Source organism: Desmodus rotundus, chromosome 3, assembly GCF_022682495.2.
Source record: "Desmodus rotundus isolate HL8 chromosome 3, HLdesRot8A.1, whole genome shotgun sequence".
NCBI lineage: Eukaryota > Metazoa > Chordata > Mammalia > Chiroptera > Phyllostomidae > Desmodus > Desmodus rotundus.
This window is the reverse complement of record NC_071389.1, coordinates 34618475-34636185: the sequence shown is the minus strand read 5'-3', so window position 1 is coordinate 34636185 and position 17711 is coordinate 34618475. Positions and strand designations below refer to the sequence as shown.

Below are 17711 nucleotides of genomic sequence, written 5' to 3'. Positions count from 1 at the left end.
TTGTCAGCTAGTGAAAAACTCCTATTGTCTTGCTAGTTTGGGAGCAGTTGTGACTATGTTTTAGAAAAGTACATCTTAAACTTCTTCAATGTGCGTATGTTACACCTGGAGAGCTTATTAAAATACAGATTCCAATTCAGTAGCTCTTGGGTAGGGCCTCACATTCTGCAAAGCTACAAGCTAAGCTCCCAGAGACCACACTTTGAGTATCAAGAGTCTAGAATGCCTGGATATATCGCTGATCGGTTTCTGAAGAAAGGAGAATTGATTTGTGAAGGCTGGTTGTTGACTGGTTTGTTATTGAGAGAATTCTGAACATTGCATTTTTGATTGAAACAGTTTGTTTTTCCGCCTCTGCAGATGTTGAAAACTCTTGGGCTGAACTTTGGAAGAGTAATTTCGAATTAAATCCAGATCTTCATCTTCCAGCTGAAAACAAGTACATAGGTCAGTGAAATAGCAATCATTGTAGATAATCCGCCTATGTTCTAATAAAACAAACAGCATCTATATAGATAGAACATTGTGTTTTACAAAGAACCATTTGCCCAGTAACACTTTGGGATGGGCATCACTGTTTTTGTACTTTTTCAAATGAGAAAACTGAGGCTCAGAAAAGTAAAGCAACTTGTTGAAGACTACTAGTTAGTAAATGGAGGAAACAGGACTTAAACATCTTGGGACTCTCCGAAGCATTTGTTTTTTCTAGTACACCCTAACTGATCCTTTCATTCAGTCCATGTTGGAATTGTCATTGTCTTTTCTGGTGGTTTTAGTATTTTTCAAACTATAGGTTGCAACTCATTAGAGGATTGTGAAATCAGTGTAGTGACATCAGTGTAATGAATTGTGAAAGCATTAAAAAATCAGTTAGAATGGAAAATAGCAAAATGTTTAATTGCATGAAGAAAGGGTATTATTTCAAGAACTTTTGTTCCAGATTTCACGAAGAAAAGTTACTTAGATTTATGAAACCAAGAATAGATTGCTGGGAATCCTATTAACCTACTTGAATGAGTTATTACTCTTTTCTTTTGTTAGCCACGGACTTCCTGTTGAAGGCTTTTGATTGTCCAGAGACAGAATACCCTGTTAAAATTGTGAACACTCCGCAAGGTTGCCTGTGGTATAAGAAAGACAACAAATTTAAAATCCCAAAAGGTAAAATGTTTCCCTCCCTACAAGCAGTGAAATAAGTGCTATAAATCTTTCTTCACATTGTAGCAAAAAACTTTTTTCCTTATGTCTATCATCTGCCTCCGTTTACCCTGCCCCTTCCATTTGAAGACTTTTCTGGGCTTACCTATCAGATCAGTACTGCACTCCTGTGCCACCACAAAAACCCTGTAGGCACTGCAGATTCTAGGGATAAAATTCAAGCCTAAAATGAAATTGTTTTCAGATATTTTTCTTTCAGTTTAACGAAAGCAGAACCAGGTATTTGACCACCTTAGGGAATAGGTGGTACTTTTGAACATTATTTTTAAAAAGAGATGGAGGCCCTGGCCATGTAGCTCAGTTGGTTAGAGCATCGTCCCAATATGCCAAGGTTATAGGGTTTGATTCCTGGTCAGGGCACATACAAGAATCAGCAATGAATGTATAGGTAAGTGGAACAACAAATCAATGTTTCTCTCTCTCTCTCTAAAAAATCAATCAATAAAAAATGTTTAAAAATGGAGATAGAACCTGGCTGGTGTAGCTCAGTGGATTGAGCGCAGGCCTGCAAACCAAAGGGTTTGCCAGTCAGGGCACATGCCTGGGTTGGGGGCCTGGTCCCTAGTGGGAGGGGCACGCAAGAGGCAACCACACACTGATATTTCTCTCCCTCTCTTTCTTTTTCCCTTCCCCTCTCTCTAAAAAATAAATAAAATCTTAAAAAAAAAAGAAACAGGAGATAAAATAAGAGTACACTAAAGGAAATTACTCTTAGACACCAGAGCCTCATCCAGCATTACAAATGTGAAATATTTTCCATGTATCTCCTGCTCCGTTTTGTTTTTCAGTATAGAGGAAGCATAGTTTACAGTTAAACACTCTTAAATCCTTCAACTTAGTAGCCCAAACTATGTTGCCTTTTTTTCTGTTCCTGTGCATTGCATGGGAACCTACTGAAGCAACATGGAATCAGAGGCTGAGTCCTCTTGGTTGCCATGTAATCTGTATCCCTGACCTCAACCAAGTACACTGTATGTAGCTCTGAGGAATTCTTGAGTTTATTGGGAAGGTGTTGCCTCAGGTCTTTTTTGAATAGGTTATAAGAGTTTCTAACAATGTTCTTAACATTTATTCAGCTTCCTTGGAAAGGCTGTGCTGTAACTTTTTGAGTGTTGGGATTGTCCCCTTACTGTTACTGACGTGCATACCTCTGTAAACATTTTCCCTGACTAAAGTTATTGATAAATATGAGTATGTGTAGGCTTCTCGGTGTATCTGCCTGTATCTCTGATCTTTCTATGGAGTAAAGTGTGCCTTCTGGTCATTATTTGGAATGGTAAATACCACTTTTTAAAGACTCTTAAGGATAAAAATGCAATGAAGATTTAAGGATTAATAGCTTATTTCAGAATTTTAAAAAAGCATGATATTGGGGAAAAATAGATGTATAGACTCTTGAGGCCTCTGGCCTTTATTTTCTTATCTATGATCTTTTTTCTTTCAGCATATATACGTTTCCACTTGATCTCACCTTTGATACAGAAGTCTGCGGCAAAGTAAGCAATTGTCTTCTTTTCCAGAAAAAATCTTTATTATTGAAAACTTTTATTGATTCTGAATCATTGTATCATTTTCTCTATCAGTACTTGAACTATGCTGCTGATTTGTGTATTTTTTCCATGCCCCAAACAAATTATTTGTGTCAATACAAACACCAAGATGAAATTGTGGCTGCTGCATCTCCAGTGCCATTTGTGACACAGGCTGGTAGTGAAGGCTACTCATAGAATGACCGGTTGAGATAGTGCCTTGGAGATGAGTTTGGGTTAGCTTCCAGTCTGTGATGAGGATGAGTGGATTTGTTGATCCTGCATTTAGAGGCTGCCAGAGAATCTGATTACGTATACTTTGTTTTTAGCAAATCACTTATGTATTTATGTAGATAGCTGCATTGTGGGAGGTCAGAGAGCCCAAAATATTCCTGAAACAGAGGAGGTGCTCAGGAGATGATAGTGTATTTCTTCTTTCCTTTGCTACTTAACACATAAAATCCAACCTTAAGATGACAAATAGCATTAATGTTTATTAATATTCACTTTAAAAAATATATTACCCTCATCCCTTCCCTCAGAGTTTTAATTTGTCAGTCAGGAAACCTAGGCCACAGTAATAGAGCCGTTAGGCCTGTTACCTTTGACAAGTTTTACGTTTACCCCACTGTGCAGCATAGATATGACCATTCTCTCTGTGCGCATGAGATGGAAAAGACTGGGGAGTACAGCCGAGCATAGGAGCTCTATAAAACCTCTGTGAAAGTGAGTCCTGGAAGCAGTATTTGCCTTGCACTCAATTAGTATATAGTTTTACATTTGGGAGAAGTGAGTAAACATCTTTGTAAAAGTGAAGTTTCTTACTCTAAATCAAAGCAAATCTTTTCATGTCTATTTCTTGCTAATTAATGATGCTGTTTGCATTTTATACTCTCAGTGTGGTCCTCTTTGATATCTTTGTCAATATCCTCACCCATAATCTTGCGGAACCAGCTTATGAAGCAGATGTGGCACAGCTGGAGTATAAGCTGGTAGCTGGAGAACATGGTTTAATTATTCGAGTGAAAGGATTTAACCACAAACTACCTGTAAGTACAAGTGCTCTGTTTTCCCCATAGAGAGCTTTGAAATTTCATATTTATGTTTGTTGCTCCATAGCACCAAACATAGAGGCTTGTGCATGGAGTGCTGTATCTAGAAAGTAATCTTTATTTATGTGGTTTATCATGCTTTCTTGTCAGGTGTTTGTGTCTTTTCTTCTTCCTGTGCTGTATCCCGTTGTTTTAAGTATGTGTGTCTTGTTTCTTAGGTCTAAGTTTGAGCCTTTTAGAAACAGGGCATATATCTTGTCAGTAGTTTGTCTTTTGGTAAGGAATGTGTTCCAGTGTCACTTTGTCAAAAGCTTCATAAGCAAAGGGAGAAATAATATGGGGTGCTAGGTGAGAGGGTTGGATCACTGAACACCAGGTAAAGTAATATAATGTACCCAGTGGGTAGAACATATATTAAGGTTTGGGGAACTGGATTCATACAAGAAAAAATCTGGAGGAAAGGCCCTGGCAGAGGTTAGATCTGTGCTAATGGGAACTCCTTTGTAGGTAACCGTGTCCTTTTCGCTTGCTGCTCTTAAGATTCTCTCTTTATCTTTAATCTTGGCTAATGTAATTATGATGTGCCTTGGTGTGTGCTTCCTTGGGTCCAACTTCTTTGGGACTCTCTGAGCTTTCTGGACTTCCTGGAAGTCTATTTCCTTTGCCAGATTGGGGAAGTTTTACTTCATTGTTTTTTCAAATAAGTTTTCAATTTCTTGCTCTTTCTTCTTCTGCTTCTGGCACCCCTATAATTTGGATGTTGGAACATTTAAAGTTGTCCTGGAGGTTCCTAAGCCTCTCCTCATTTTTCTGAATTCTTGTTCATTCATTCTTTTCTGGTTGGGTGTTTCTTTCTTCCTTCTTTTCCAAACCGTTGATTTGTGTCCCGGTTTCCTTCCCGTCACTGTTGGTTCCCTTTATTTTCCTTTATTTTACTTTCATAGCCTTCACTTTTTCCTCCATTTTGCATACTCAACCAATTCTGTGAGCATCCTGATTACCAGTATTTTGAACTGTGCATCTGATAGGTTGGCTATCTCTTTGTTGCTTAGTCGTATTTTTTCTGGAGCTTTGATCTGTCTTTCACTTGGGCCATGTCTCTTTGCTCATTTTGGCAGCCTCCCTGTGTTTGTTTCTATGCATTAGGTAGAGCTGCTATGGCTCCCTGTCTTGGTAGTGTGGCCTAATGTAGTAGGTGTCCTGTAGGGTCCAGTGGCACAGCCTCCTCTATCACCCAGGCTGGATACTTCATGTGGGTTGAGTACACCCTCCTCTTGTAGTTGAGCCTTGGTTGCTGTTGGCAGGTTAATGGGAGGGATTTACCCAGGCCAGTCAGCTGCAAGGATTGGCTGTGATCACTGACCACCACGCTCTGCCCTCCATGGAGAATCAGCTGTGCAGGAGTAGGGTGGTCTTGCTCAGATGTGGTCTGTAGCTGTCTACTGGGTGTGCTGGCCCTGGGGTTTCCCAGGTGGTGCAGGCCAAGGTAAGCCCCCACCTGTGTTTTGCTGGGGGCCACCCTGCCTGAGCTATACAGCAATCTGAGATGGCTGCTACTTGTGCTGGACTTGGAGATTCCCAGGTGAAGCCAAGCTATGAATCTAGGCTGGCTGCTGCTAGTGCTGTGCTTTGGGCCACTTAGCAAAAAGTATGGGGGCTGGGTGCTCACTGAGGCCAGCTGTTGCTTGTTTGAGAGGATTGAGGAAGTTGTGAAGCATGAGCCAAGACCAGCAATTCATATGAAAAAGCTGTAAGTTGGGTGGAATGGAGCCTCAGGGGATCTCCAGGGCAGGGCAAGCAGTGTAGGTCAGATTGATGGAGTCTCAGATATGCACCAGCATGCGGGCTCTGTGTCTCTGCCTGCCTTTCTGTCTGGGAGAAAGCTGCCAGCTCTCACTTCAATGCCAGACAATTTTCCTCCCCGTATGACACTGGTGCCTTTCAAGCTGCTATCCCGGTTCTGAGCTCAGAGGGAGTTTGAGTAAATTTGTGTGTGTTCTTTAATATGAACTGCTTGGGACTCTAGCACTTTCTCCCACCAACTCAATCCCTGCTGGTTTTTGCAGCCAGAAGTTATGGGGACTTATCTTCCTGACACTGGAACCCTGGGCTTGGGGTCTTAATGTGTGAATGTGACTTCTCACTCCTGATATATCCCTCCCAAATTTTTATCCACCACACGTGGATGTGGGACCAGCCCATTCCACATCTCTGCCCCGCCCCCCCTGGATGGATGGATGTGCTTTCTTTAATTCCATAGTTGTCAGATTTCCATTCAACTCAGTTTTTGCCAGTTGAGTGATGGCTGTTCTACACTTTAGTTGTAGTATTGGGTGTAGTTAAGAAGAGCGACCCATGTTTACCTATGCCACTGTCTTGACCGGAAGTCCAAATCTCCTTCAGAAAAAAGTATTTTTCTTTGCAGATGATATGGATGTATTCTTAGAAAACCTAAGATACTACTAAAATTGTAAAAATAATGTGCTTGGTCAGAAGGTCAGTATATCATAATTGCTCTTTTTCCTATAGTAGCAGTAACCACTTAGAAATGGATAGAAACAATATTCTTTTAATAATACTGAGGAAAACAAAAATACTTTGTTTTTTTACAAAACAAAATACTCTTTTTACAAAAGAGTAAATAAGAAAAATACAGAACCTATCTAAAGAAAGCTATAAATCTTATTCAAGCTTATAAAAAAAGACTTTAAGGGAGAGACTCTTCATGTTTCTGGATAGGGCAGCTTGATAGAAAATTATCATTACTTCAAAAATTAACATGGAAATGTAAGGTCCTCCCAAGTAAAGTTATATTTAGGGGCTGTGGAATGCAGATAAAATTATTTTTATGTTCACTTTAAGAAAGAAATGTTTAAGAATACCTATGAAAATTATAAAAATAAAAGAATCATTGCTCCAGATTTGACAGTTGTTGAGGATTTTAGCCCCTGGAACTTCTCTGACTCATCAGCGCTTCTGTCCCTGCGATGCCCGTCACCACGCCAGGTCCCCGGTAAAAACCAATGGAAGACATTTCTCCCACCCCTCTGCTCAAAAGACCTTAATTTTCATGCTTCTCCATCTAAAGTGTTTCTTTTCTTTTTAGCTACTGTTTCAGCTCATTATTGACTATCTGGCGGAGTTTGGTTCCACTCCTGCTGTCTTTACAATGATAACTGAGCAGTTGAAGAAGACCTACTTTAACATCCTGATCAAGCCTGAGACTCTGGCCAAGTGGGTATACATGGGGTCAGCTTTTATTCCGAAGGCCTGAAAGTGTTGGCCTTCCCAGGGGTTATGTGTGGGGGCTGAGGCTATAGTTTCACTGCCAGTTTTCAGACTTGTTAGAATTGTGCTGTGGTTTATGAAACCAGTCCATAAAATTATAGGATTTCTAAACCCAGCTAACATAGCTATCTGTGAGTAGGACTGAAAGTAGCCTACTGTACTTAATTAGAGGCTGAAGGTAAAAAAGAGTGGTTTTCCGAAGTTTGTACATAAATAACAGTTAAAAAAGTAGTGCTGGCTTTGTTGTAGTTCAGAATTGCTTGCTGGTGATATGTTAACTGTGGTGATTTTAGTGTGTTGAGTGTTGTGATGAGTTGCTGAGTTAAACTTCTTCAACTGCAGCTATATTCAGCCAAAGTTCCAGAAGAGAGCAAAAAGGCTTCTGGACAGCATATACTAATGCTTAAATCCTCTGCTAATAGGCAGTCCCCTTAGGCCTTTCATCAGAGCCTATAGCCCATAGGCCACTTTGTGCGAATCAGGAAAAAGTACCTCCTTGGAAGTGCCCTCTCTCAGCAGGGCAGACATAGCCCTTTGTGCCCCTGATTTGCAGTCCCTTACTTGACCTCCTTGCTGGGCATCTCTACATGTAAACTGCACGACCCGATAGAGAGACCCTGCCTTTAACAGTTACAATGAACACATAAATGACCAAAATTCGAAAGCAGGGGAAGAAGTAGTTAAGAGACAGGTGATAACTGAAAATCTGATCACAAAAAGCTACAAAAATTAATAACCAAGTATAAGTTGGAAAGGAAAGTTGTCTGGAACTATTGATATGTTGAAAAATGGCCTTGTGTATGTATGCAGTTACTCCTAAATGCTAATTTATTAAAATGTGGTAAAGTAATAATAATAATACATTTTTCCTGAAGATTTGTTATGTGCTAGACCTAAGAACTTTATATGTATTTATTTCTCACCAAAACCCCATTATTATTCCCTTGTTTTACAAATGAAGAAATTGAGTCACACGTTGCAAAATAAAATATTTCATATAATTTAAGTTGCCAGATGAGTCACACACCAATTTAAAATTATTACTATTTTGATTTAAAATCTAACCACAGGTGGCTTCCCAAGTTTAAACGACTTAGTGTGGGGCCTGAGCTGGTGTGGCTCAGTGGATTGAGCATAGGCCTGTGAACCAAAGGGTCGTCAGTTCAGTTCCTAGTCAGGGCACATGCCTGGGTTGCAGGCCAGGTCCCCGGTGTAGGGCTCGTGAGAGGCAACCACACATTGATTGCCTCTTTCTCCCTCCTTTCCCTCTACCTAAAAATAAATAAATAAAATCTTGAAGAAAAGAAAAAATATAGTGTGGGGATAGGTTGGGGGCCAGTCATTCTGGCCTAGAACTACAACCTGTACTATACTGTCACTTCAAAAATATTCATGAGGGTGGCCTCCAGTAATTAGTAAAATGTTAGGTTTTAAATCAAATTAGTAATAATTTTAAATTGGTGTGCGACTCATCTGGCAACTTAAATTATATGAAATATTTTATTTTGCAACTGTGACAAGCAAATGAGTTGTGCCAATAAGCACATCTGTGTAACGGGTTATGTATGCAATTTTAAATGCTTTTTTGTGATTGTTCCCCCATTTTAAATTGTGATGGAAATTGTCTCTCTTTAAAACATATCACCTGGCCCTGACTGCCGTGGCTCAGTGGGTTGGGTATTGTCCTGCAAACTGATAGGTTGCCAGTTTGATTCCCTGTCAGAGCACATTCCTGGGTTGTGAGCTGGGTCCCCGGCTAGAGGCATGTGAGAGGCAACCAGTCGATGTTTCTCTTGCACATTGATGTTTCCCTCTTTCTCCCTCCCTCCCCTCTCTCTAAAAATAATAAATAAAATATTTTAAAAAATTAAATAAAGCATATCATTTGTAGAAATATAACCAAATCCTTCTTTACCTTCAAGATTCATAACTTACTACAAAACTTTTTTTCCCTGCCCTTTTTACAGAGACGTGCGGCTTTTAGTTCTAGAATATGCCCGTTGGTCTATGATTGACAAGTACCGGGCTTTGATGGATGGCCTTTCCCTTGAGTCTCTCCTGACCTTCGTCAAAGATTTCAAATCCCAGCTCTTTGTTGAGGGCCTGGTACAAGGAAATGTCACGAGCACAGTGAGTGTGAGGTGTTCTGTCACTCTTGGCCAGGTCTGCATGCCCCTGTGGGCTCTGGAATTGCGTTAGTTCTTCCCTGAAGCTCTGTATTATGTGACAAGCCAGCACTGTCATAGTCTGTTTAGAAGGGAACCTGGCTCCTCTGATGGGGAAGACTTTTATGATGGAGACTGGTGGTAATGGACCAGGACTTTGAGTGAAATGGGTTTGATAAATATATGGCATTGGTTACATTTGTTGAAGATTGTGTATGGAAAGTACAAACACTGTAGAAATTAAGGTGGGACCTGGGGGATGGTGAGGGATGTATATATATGTATATGCACATACACACATACACAGAACTTATGTCAAGATTGTGTATGAAGCTAAGGAGCTTCAGCTTCGTCCTGTAGTAAATAGGGAACCACTGAAGGATTTAAGAGAGGATTTGCCCTTAAGGTCCAGACAGACTGATTAGGAGGCTGTTGTAAAAGTTGATACAAAGTTTGATCTCACTTGTGTGAGGAATCTAGAGTAGGCAAAGTCACAGAAACAGTAGAATGGTGGGTACTAGGGCTTTGGAGAAGTAAAAAAAGGGGGGAATTGTTTTGTGGGTACAGAGTTAAAGTTTTACAAGATGGAAAGTTCTGGAGTTCTGTTTCACAACACTGAATATACTTAACATAAAGAATTGTACATTTAAAAATGGTTAAAATGTTAAACTTTATGTATGTTTTTAGACACAAAGTTGAAGTGAAAAATGGTGAAGCCTGAGGTTAGGGAAAATGAATGAATAAGAAGTACTTAAGAAATAATGAGGTAGATGATGGCCATGACTGAGTGACTGATTAGATGTGGGGGTGAAGCAGAAGGGAAGGATCTCGGATGATGCCTAAATTTCTTCTGAACCACTGGCTCAGTGAAGGAAAAGGAACCATAGTTGGTTTTGGGGGCATATAAGAAGTTTGTTTTGATACATATTAAGTTGGATATGTCTGTGGGACCTTGTCACTGACTGAGGCCTCTTCTGGCCAAGAGTGCTTGGCTGGGACTCTTCCTAAACTGTATGACCATCTTCTCCCATGGCCTCCCAGTTTCTCCGGACCAGCCTTCTGATGGAATATATGAAAGGCCACTCTTGAGTTTGGCTGCTACCTACCCCACTCCCCTGTGTCTCCATCCCATAACCCCAAACCAGCCTTAGTTTCTGTCCTCTCCACAGAAAGAAGTTTAAAAGCCTCAGCTCACAGAGGAGAGTAGGAATAGCTGCCTTCTCTGAGCACAGTGGCAGTACTGGGCAGGGGCCTGTGGTCCAGCAGACTCAGTACCATGTTGTGCCCAGGCAGGAATCACTTTAGAGACAAGGGGGAGGAGATGCACTCACTTAGTGTTACTGTTCTATTGCTCACTCTGTGCCAGGCTCCAAGTTTCTAAATCACAATCACAATTGTCAAAGAGGACACAGACTATTGGGGTAAATTGGACAGTTCCGCCTGACCCAGTGGGGAAAGTGTCACAGTGTACGTACAGGTAAGCAGAGTGCCAAGGGAGAGCAGAGAGGAGCTGTTCAATTGAGAGCCACTTAGTGTTCAACAAACATAATATTAAATCAGTGAACGATGAGCTCAATCAATGAATGACTTACCCAGCATTTTGGGTTACAGACTCTGTCTGCATTCCTGATGTTATCCTGGGCTTCCCAAGCAATTAGAATATTGATATTAGTTGGTTCTGGGTGAAATTAATGTCAAGAGAGACTGATGTAGTTATTGCTTCTCTTTTGCCTCCTAGGAATCTATGGATTTCCTGAAATATGTTGTTGAGTGAGTATGGGTTTGAGTTTGCTCTGGGAGTTATATGTGTTCTTACCAGCAGAAGGGCCTTGAGCCACAACTCACTTGTTAGTAAACCACAGTGGAGATGCTTCTTGTGGTAGGTTTTCTTGATGCTAGTTATCTAAACAAAGCAATGCAGAAGGGACTGTGGAAGTCCTGACCTCTTTTTCATGGTTTGCGGGTAGGGTAAGAGGAAAAAGGCACCGCCCGAGTGACCCACACTGATTCTTTTGCAGCAAGCTGAACTTCACGCCTCTGGAGCAGGAGATGTCTGTGCAGTTCCAGGTGGTAGAACTGCCTGTCGGCCACCACCTATGCAAAGTGAGAGCTCTGAACAAGGGTGATGCCAACTCTGAAGTCACTGTGTACTACCAGGTCAGTCGGCCCCTTTGCACACAGCCATCCTCATGGCTAAGTACAAAGTACATGGGGGAGTAGTGACCCTGTGACTTTTCAGGGCCCTTCAAGTTACCTCTGTAGTTTTGTCCTTGGGGTGATTTGTCTTCGGGAAGCAACTACATTTAAAAATTGCTCTTGTCAGTAAAATAAATCCTTTTAAATCATAGCACTTCATTAGGGCACGATCAACTCCCTTTGAGGGGATAAGAATGGGATGGACACCCAAGCACTAGTCCTCAGGGACAAACTAAAGTATAGCTGGAAATTCCTATACATTCCCCTGAAAGAACCCCAAGTGAAAAAATAGTTTTGCAAATGAGGCAAAAGTAAACCTAGCTATGCAATCAGTAGAGAGCAAAGAGAATGACTACCAGAGTTGTAATCCTACCAGAGATGGGATTTATCACCTCTATTTTACGAGCGATGAATCTGAGGCCCAGAGTCCCTTAATTCCCTGGTTATTCCAGCTGGGGCTTAAATTTATTCCTTTTATTCTCAAATCCTGTGTTCTTTCCACACCATTCTGGAGAGGTGAAATTGGACTTAGAGAATTTTGCAGCAATTTCAATTGGTGCATATTCTACTTTAGCCCGTGGTTAGCCCTACACCCTTCTAGGACTATGGGGACCCGTGTCTGCTAGACTGATCTCAGACTCCTCAAATGCTGGGGGCTCCTGTAGCTGCTGCTATATGATGGTCTTGGGTTCCCTGCATGAAGAGGTCTCTTCTCTGCCAGGCCCTGTGAAGACCCCTGTCTGGGCTTTGGGCATGGCTGCGTGCCCACGGCTTACTCTCGCTTTGTCCTTTTGTTGTGTTTCTGGCCATGAACCCGAGTCTTTCCTGAGAGGCGCAGCTTGTTCACAGAACCAATCTACCTCTGGCCGAATGTAATTTCAGCTCCTTAACAGTTAAGGAGTAGTCACATTTATACAGTCCTAAAATTATTTCAGCCCTTTGAAGGCAAATGCGAGGCTGATGTGGCCCCCGGTGAAAATGAATTTGACACCCCTGGTCTAGAGGCAAACAGGAAATCTTGCTGCTGACTAAAAACAGGTTTGCAGGGAGCACTGGCTTCAGACTCTTCCCCTGGTGAAGTTTGTGTCAGAGGAACCTGCAAGATCTTGGCTGGGGGACCTTTGTCCTCTTTTTATTCTAACTGCATTATTCTGCCAGTTTCCAGGACAACCAGGATGTGGTTTCCAAGTGTGGTATCTGCTAAGCGTTTTTCTTACCACTTGGTTTGGGTCCCCGTGTGTGGCTGCAGAAGCTCCTATTTAGATCCTCTCCATGAGGAATAGGTCCAGTTACGCTTCATTGACGCCCAGACATTTCCTGCTTTCCTTACTTTAGTCCCTCGAACTGCAAGTACTTGATTTTAGTGTGTCCTCTGTCTCCATCCTTTGGTCAGGAACTGACAGGTAGGGTTTATTGAACTCCCCTCATGTCTGCCTGCAGTTCTGTGCTAGGAGTACAAATGATGAAGCATGACCTCTGTCCTCACACACCTCCCATCTACTGGGGGGATATGTATAAACAAAATGGTTGAAAGTAGGGCAGTAGGGCACGATCAACTCCTTTTGAGGCGGTAAGAATGGGATGGACACCTGAATAAGTGGTTGCCAAGAACAGCTGATTAAAAAGTCCTGTAAGCCATTGGATTTTCAGGTGGTCTGACCAACTTCTCCCTTCAGTCAGGTACCAGGAGTCTGAAAGAATACACTCTTATGGAGCTGCTTGTGGTGAGTTGTATAGAAGAGTCGAGGTGTTCAAGCCCCTGACCCACTAGGAGGACTGGCCTTTCTGCCTGGGGAGAGGGACTTGGGAGTCATCAGAAACCTGATTGGGAAGTGAGATGGTTATTTAGTATTCTCACCCGCTATGAACACGGACAGGGGCTTGTTCATGTTCATGGGCATTTTAGGAAGAAGGCAGTAAGGGAGGCTGGAATTCAGGGGCATGGGGAATACTTTTAGGGGGGTAAATGGAGGTTTCTCTGCTAGGAGGAGCTGGGCTGATGGGTAGTATGTTGAATTACAGATGCACATGGAAGAGCCTTGTTTTGACTTCCTTCGAACCAAGCAGACACTTGGGTAAGTCCGCTGGCAAGAGCTCTGAGCTCAAGTAAGGGCCTGGGGCTTCCTTTGCAGGCTGAGGTTTCAGATATCCTGACTGAGCAGTCTCTCAGAGCTCTTTGGTCCTTCCGTGCCTCAGAGTCATACCTTCTGGCCAAAACTTGTGGAGCCTGCATCTTGGACCATGAGCAGACTGTTTAGCCTAGTTCAAGATCAGCAAGAGAAAAAGCTAGCCCGTGGTCCCGACATGAGAATGAAATAGATGCATACGTATTTATGACTCTGCGGACCCAGAAAAGATATGCAAAAACCCTTCCCCCATCTCTAGGGCTTCTGAGGGCAGGACCCAGGTGACCACCGGGGCTCATAAAACTTTGATTTGTCTGTAGGTACCATGTCTACCCTACCTGTAGGAACACTTCTGGGATTCTAGGATTCTCTGTCACCGTGGGGACTCAGGCAACCAAATACAAGTGAGTAAGCAAACTATTATTCTTCTTGGCATGGAGAGCAGGGGCTACAGGTGCTTACTTAAACCTCAAACAACTCTACCAAATGTGTTTGCTTCATAAAGTCACAGCTGCAGGGGCTCGGGGCTGGTTGTTCACAGATGGCCTGGTCCAGGACTGGTCAGTGGTTCCTATGGTCCTATTAAGGTTTGACTCACGTCCTGTGGTCACTGTACAGGGCTTGCCAGTGTTTCACCTCTCAGGCAGACCTGAGGACAAGAAAGGCAAAGGTGCCTGACCTGGTCTTCATGCTAGAACCAAGGTACAAGGCCTTGTTGGTTCTCAGCTTTGGAATGGTCAAACATGGCTGTCCCTGCTTCAGCATGAGGCTACCAGGAAAATGGGCTAGAGGTGCGGGTAGGGTTCTTCCCCTTCTTTCCTCTTCCCTCCTCCCGCAACTTATGGGAGACTCTGAGGACTGGGAAGAAAGCACTTCAGCCTCTTTCCTAGAAATATACTTTAGCCCTAACTCTCTCCTTTGCCTTCTACTTAAGACCAGGTTTCTGATGACTTTTAATTGTTTTGTTTCAGCTCTGAAGTTGTTGATAAAAAGATAGAAGAGTTTCTTTCTAGCTTTGAGGAAAAGATTGAAAACCTCACTGAGGATGCATTCAACACCCAGGTGACTGACCGAGCTGGCTTGGTCTGTTGTTCCTTGGCCCACACGAGTGCTTAGGACAGTGGTCCTAGCGGTGCTGTGTGCTGGCTACCGCTGGAGCTTTGTAGACCCACCTCGCTTTGACCACAGTGTCTTCCTAGCTTCATCCCTCCTCCTCCTCATGCTGGCAGGTCCCGAGTGAAGGGACCATAGCATGTCCGTCACAAATCAGACTGGACAGGGCCAAGTGTGTTCTGGAGGAGCTAGTGTGATGCCACGTCTGAAGGTCTTATTTTGGTGGTGACAGGTCACAGCCCTGATCAAGCTGAAGGAGTGCGAGGACACCCACCTTGGGGAGGAGGTGGACAGGAACTGGAACGAGGTGGTGACACAGCAGTACCTCTTCGACCGCCTCGCTCATGAGGTATAGCACGGTTTTCAGAGCAAGAGCCCTGTCGGGACTCCTGGCTTTGCCAGAGTCACGGTTGCAAGCACATCAGTATTGTGTGGAAGACACACCTGGGGCACTCCCATCCGGGCTTGGTTATTTGCGTGCTCATTGATTAGTGTCCAGACTGGTCTCTCTAGCATCGTAGGGGGCCAAGTGAGCAGGATGCTAATCCTTACCACCCACCCGAAACAATTTCAACTGGAAGAGGTTCAATTTTGTATTACAGCTTGAGGTTCATTTTAAGATTTATGAGGACAAAAAGGGTTCTGCTGTTTAAGGAAAATGTAAAGCTTCTGTTCTTTATGATTATGGGGTTCTTCCTCCAGATTTAATGATTGCTGGTATAGTTCTTTGACAAAGTAATAAAACCCACAAAAAAGAGCCCAGTGTTCTATAATCCAGTCTCTTGCTGAGTATAACCGACCAAATGCAGTAAATTACCAGAGGACGTCGAAGCAGAAGGGTTTAACAAGAGGCTTCAGCCCAGTTCTTAAGGCACTCCAGTTTTTCTGTTAGAAGCAGGGCAGATAAAATTCTCTTTACCCATATCAATAGTTACTGCATTTTTCTTCAGCTACTAGAGTGTACAGTTACGATGTACCTGTGGGTTTTGGCTTAGTGTATAGTACTCAGCTATAATTACAGAATCTGCTACCTTCTCTTGCTTACCTGCTAGGGTCACTCTTTGCTATAAAACTTGAAAATGTGTTAACATTCATTTTTATCCTTCTCTGGAAGGCAAGCTGAAAGTTGGTAGAATAAAATATGTTCAGACCAAGGAAGTCTACCTAGGATATTAAGAACTATTTTTCCAGAAAATGTATTGCTAGTCTTTTAAAGCTTGCTTTCTTTCCTGTAGATTGAAGCATTGAAGTCATTCTCAAAATCCGACCTAGTCAACTGGTTCAAGGCTCACAGAGGACCAGGAAGTAGAATGCTCAGTGTCCATGTGAGTACGGTTGTCACTCAGCCGGTATCATTCTCTGAGTCTGGGCTGGTATCAGAGATCCTGGCAGGTCTTCACGTAAACCTCGTCAGCGTATTTCTCACCATGAGTCTTTGGCTTCTTTCAGGTTGTTGGCTTTGGGAAGCATGAGCTGGAAGAGGACGGTGCCCCTTACAGTGAGGATTCACACTCTTCCTGTGAAGGGATGCAGCTGACCTACCTGCCAACCTCTCCTCTGCTGACAGATTCCACCATCCCCATTACTGATATTAGGGCTTTTACATCAACACTTAACCTTCTCCCCTACCATAAAATAGTCAAATAAACTGCAGTCTCGTTGGCCTGAATGAAGCATTGTGTATTTTAAAATGTCATTTTATGAAGTTACACTACTATGGACTTAGGGCTTCCAATGAATTTTTGCACTGCACCACAGAACTTGATTTCCTGCTCCCCTCCTGCTGTGACTGACCCACCGAGGGTTACAGTAGCCGCTGGCAGAGTGAAACTGGCGGGGGCCGAAAAGCTTACAGGAGCAGTTTGAGAAGCCCTGGTACCTGGTCCTCTCAGATTGAGAATCCAGTTCTGTGTGACAGCCCTGTGTAACCAATGTCTTCTTAGTACCTAAATGTCAGGTGCTAAGACTAATGCCTAAATGATGTTCTTTCTAATGTATTTTTAAATAAAGATAGCTCTGTATTGCCCTTCAGAATGAGTCATTTGCTGCTGTGGCATTCTTTTTATTATATTTTTGTTTTAGTGTGGGGTAGAGATCTAAAAATAAACACTCGTCCCAAAACCTCTAAGGCAGTAAAATACTTTTGGATAAAATGTTGGCAGTGCGAAGTGTGCCACATGAGAGCAGTGCGGGCTCCGGAGAACAGCGTGGCGGGGTGAAGAAATGCACAGACCCTCCATTATTTTAGGGTCCTCGTGTAAAGCCAACTCCTGTATTGAAAATGGTCAAATAACTGGCTCCAAGTTTAACCATAAAGATAATAAATAAGAAACACATTTAAAAAAGGTTGGAAAAATTACTTTATGAAGCCTTAAGAGCACTGAATATAATTAAACTATAATTCAGACTTAGATACAATTCCAAAATAAAAGTTACTGTAGGTGAGACCATGAAATTTCCTAATAGTTGATTTTAATACATTGTGCTAGTTTTCTAAAATAACTCAGAGAAACCAGTATTTACAGTAGAGGGGTATTTATGAAAAACCTGGCTTCAGGTCTATCACGTGAGTGTGTGTATCTCCCAAGAGTATATGAACTAAGAAACAGATGATATATGTATCTCAGCAGTGCCAGAGTGCAGCGTTTGAGACTGGGATTTATAGATGCTTTTCAAAGCGTGGGGTTTGGAAAAGGAGCAGACGTGTTGTTTTCAAAACCTGAAGTTTTTCTCAGGAATGAAGTCAAAATTGTAACTGCCACAAAAGAGGAAAACAGGGAAGCTTTTCTTGCTTTAATTGTTCATCTGCATCGGAAAGTCCAGTATCCCTGAGATAGGAACCACTGCAATAAGAAGGGAGTAAGTAGGTTCTCCCAAAGGAAGACTGTTGCTTAATTATGCCTACTGCCCTGGTTATCAGGTGTAAACTTTGCATTTCCCAACCTAATGCTTGGCAACACCAAGACGTTTCAGTAATGGTTCATCGTAAACCCAACATTCTCCATCTTCATGAAATAACTGTAA

At 42.5% G+C, this 17711-nt stretch overlaps 2 protein-coding genes across 17 annotated transcripts in view; one reads left to right on the top strand and one right to left on the bottom strand.

Annotated features, from left to right (window-relative positions):
• Positions 1-16724, top strand: part of NRDC (nardilysin convertase) — a 68155-nt gene extending 51431 nt beyond the window's left edge. The window contains exons 17-31 of the mRNA XM_024571100.4: positions 361-447; positions 1042-1161; positions 2663-2714; positions 3646-3796; positions 6906-7033; positions 9055-9217; positions 10991-11022; positions 11271-11409; positions 13125-13172; positions 13471-13523; positions 13895-13978; positions 14546-14636; positions 14920-15036; positions 15923-16012; positions 16137-16724. Of these exons, the coding sequence (XP_024426868.2) occupies positions 361-447; positions 1042-1161; positions 2663-2714; positions 3646-3796; positions 6906-7033; positions 9055-9217; positions 10991-11022; positions 11271-11409; positions 13125-13172; positions 13471-13523; positions 13895-13978; positions 14546-14636; positions 14920-15036; positions 15923-16012; positions 16137-16334 (1553 nt within the window). The 3' untranslated portion in view covers positions 16335-16724. The remainder of the gene's footprint in view (positions 1-360; positions 448-1041; positions 1162-2662; positions 2715-3645; positions 3797-6905; positions 7034-9054; positions 9218-10990; positions 11023-11270; positions 11410-13124; positions 13173-13470; positions 13524-13894; positions 13979-14545; positions 14637-14919; positions 15037-15922; positions 16013-16136) is intronic.
• A 305-nt stretch (positions 16725-17029) lies between these two features.
• The window catches only part of OSBPL9 (oxysterol binding protein like 9), a 128417-nt gene continuing 127735 nt past the window's right edge, over positions 17030-17711 (bottom strand). For all 16 annotated transcript variants that reach the window (XM_053920574.2, XM_053920572.2, XM_053920573.2 and 13 more), the window contains one exon: positions 17030-17705. In XM_053920574.2, coding sequence (XP_053776549.1) covers positions 17631-17705 — 75 coding nt within the window. In that variant the 3' untranslated portion in view covers positions 17030-17630. The remainder of the gene's footprint in view (positions 17706-17711) is intronic.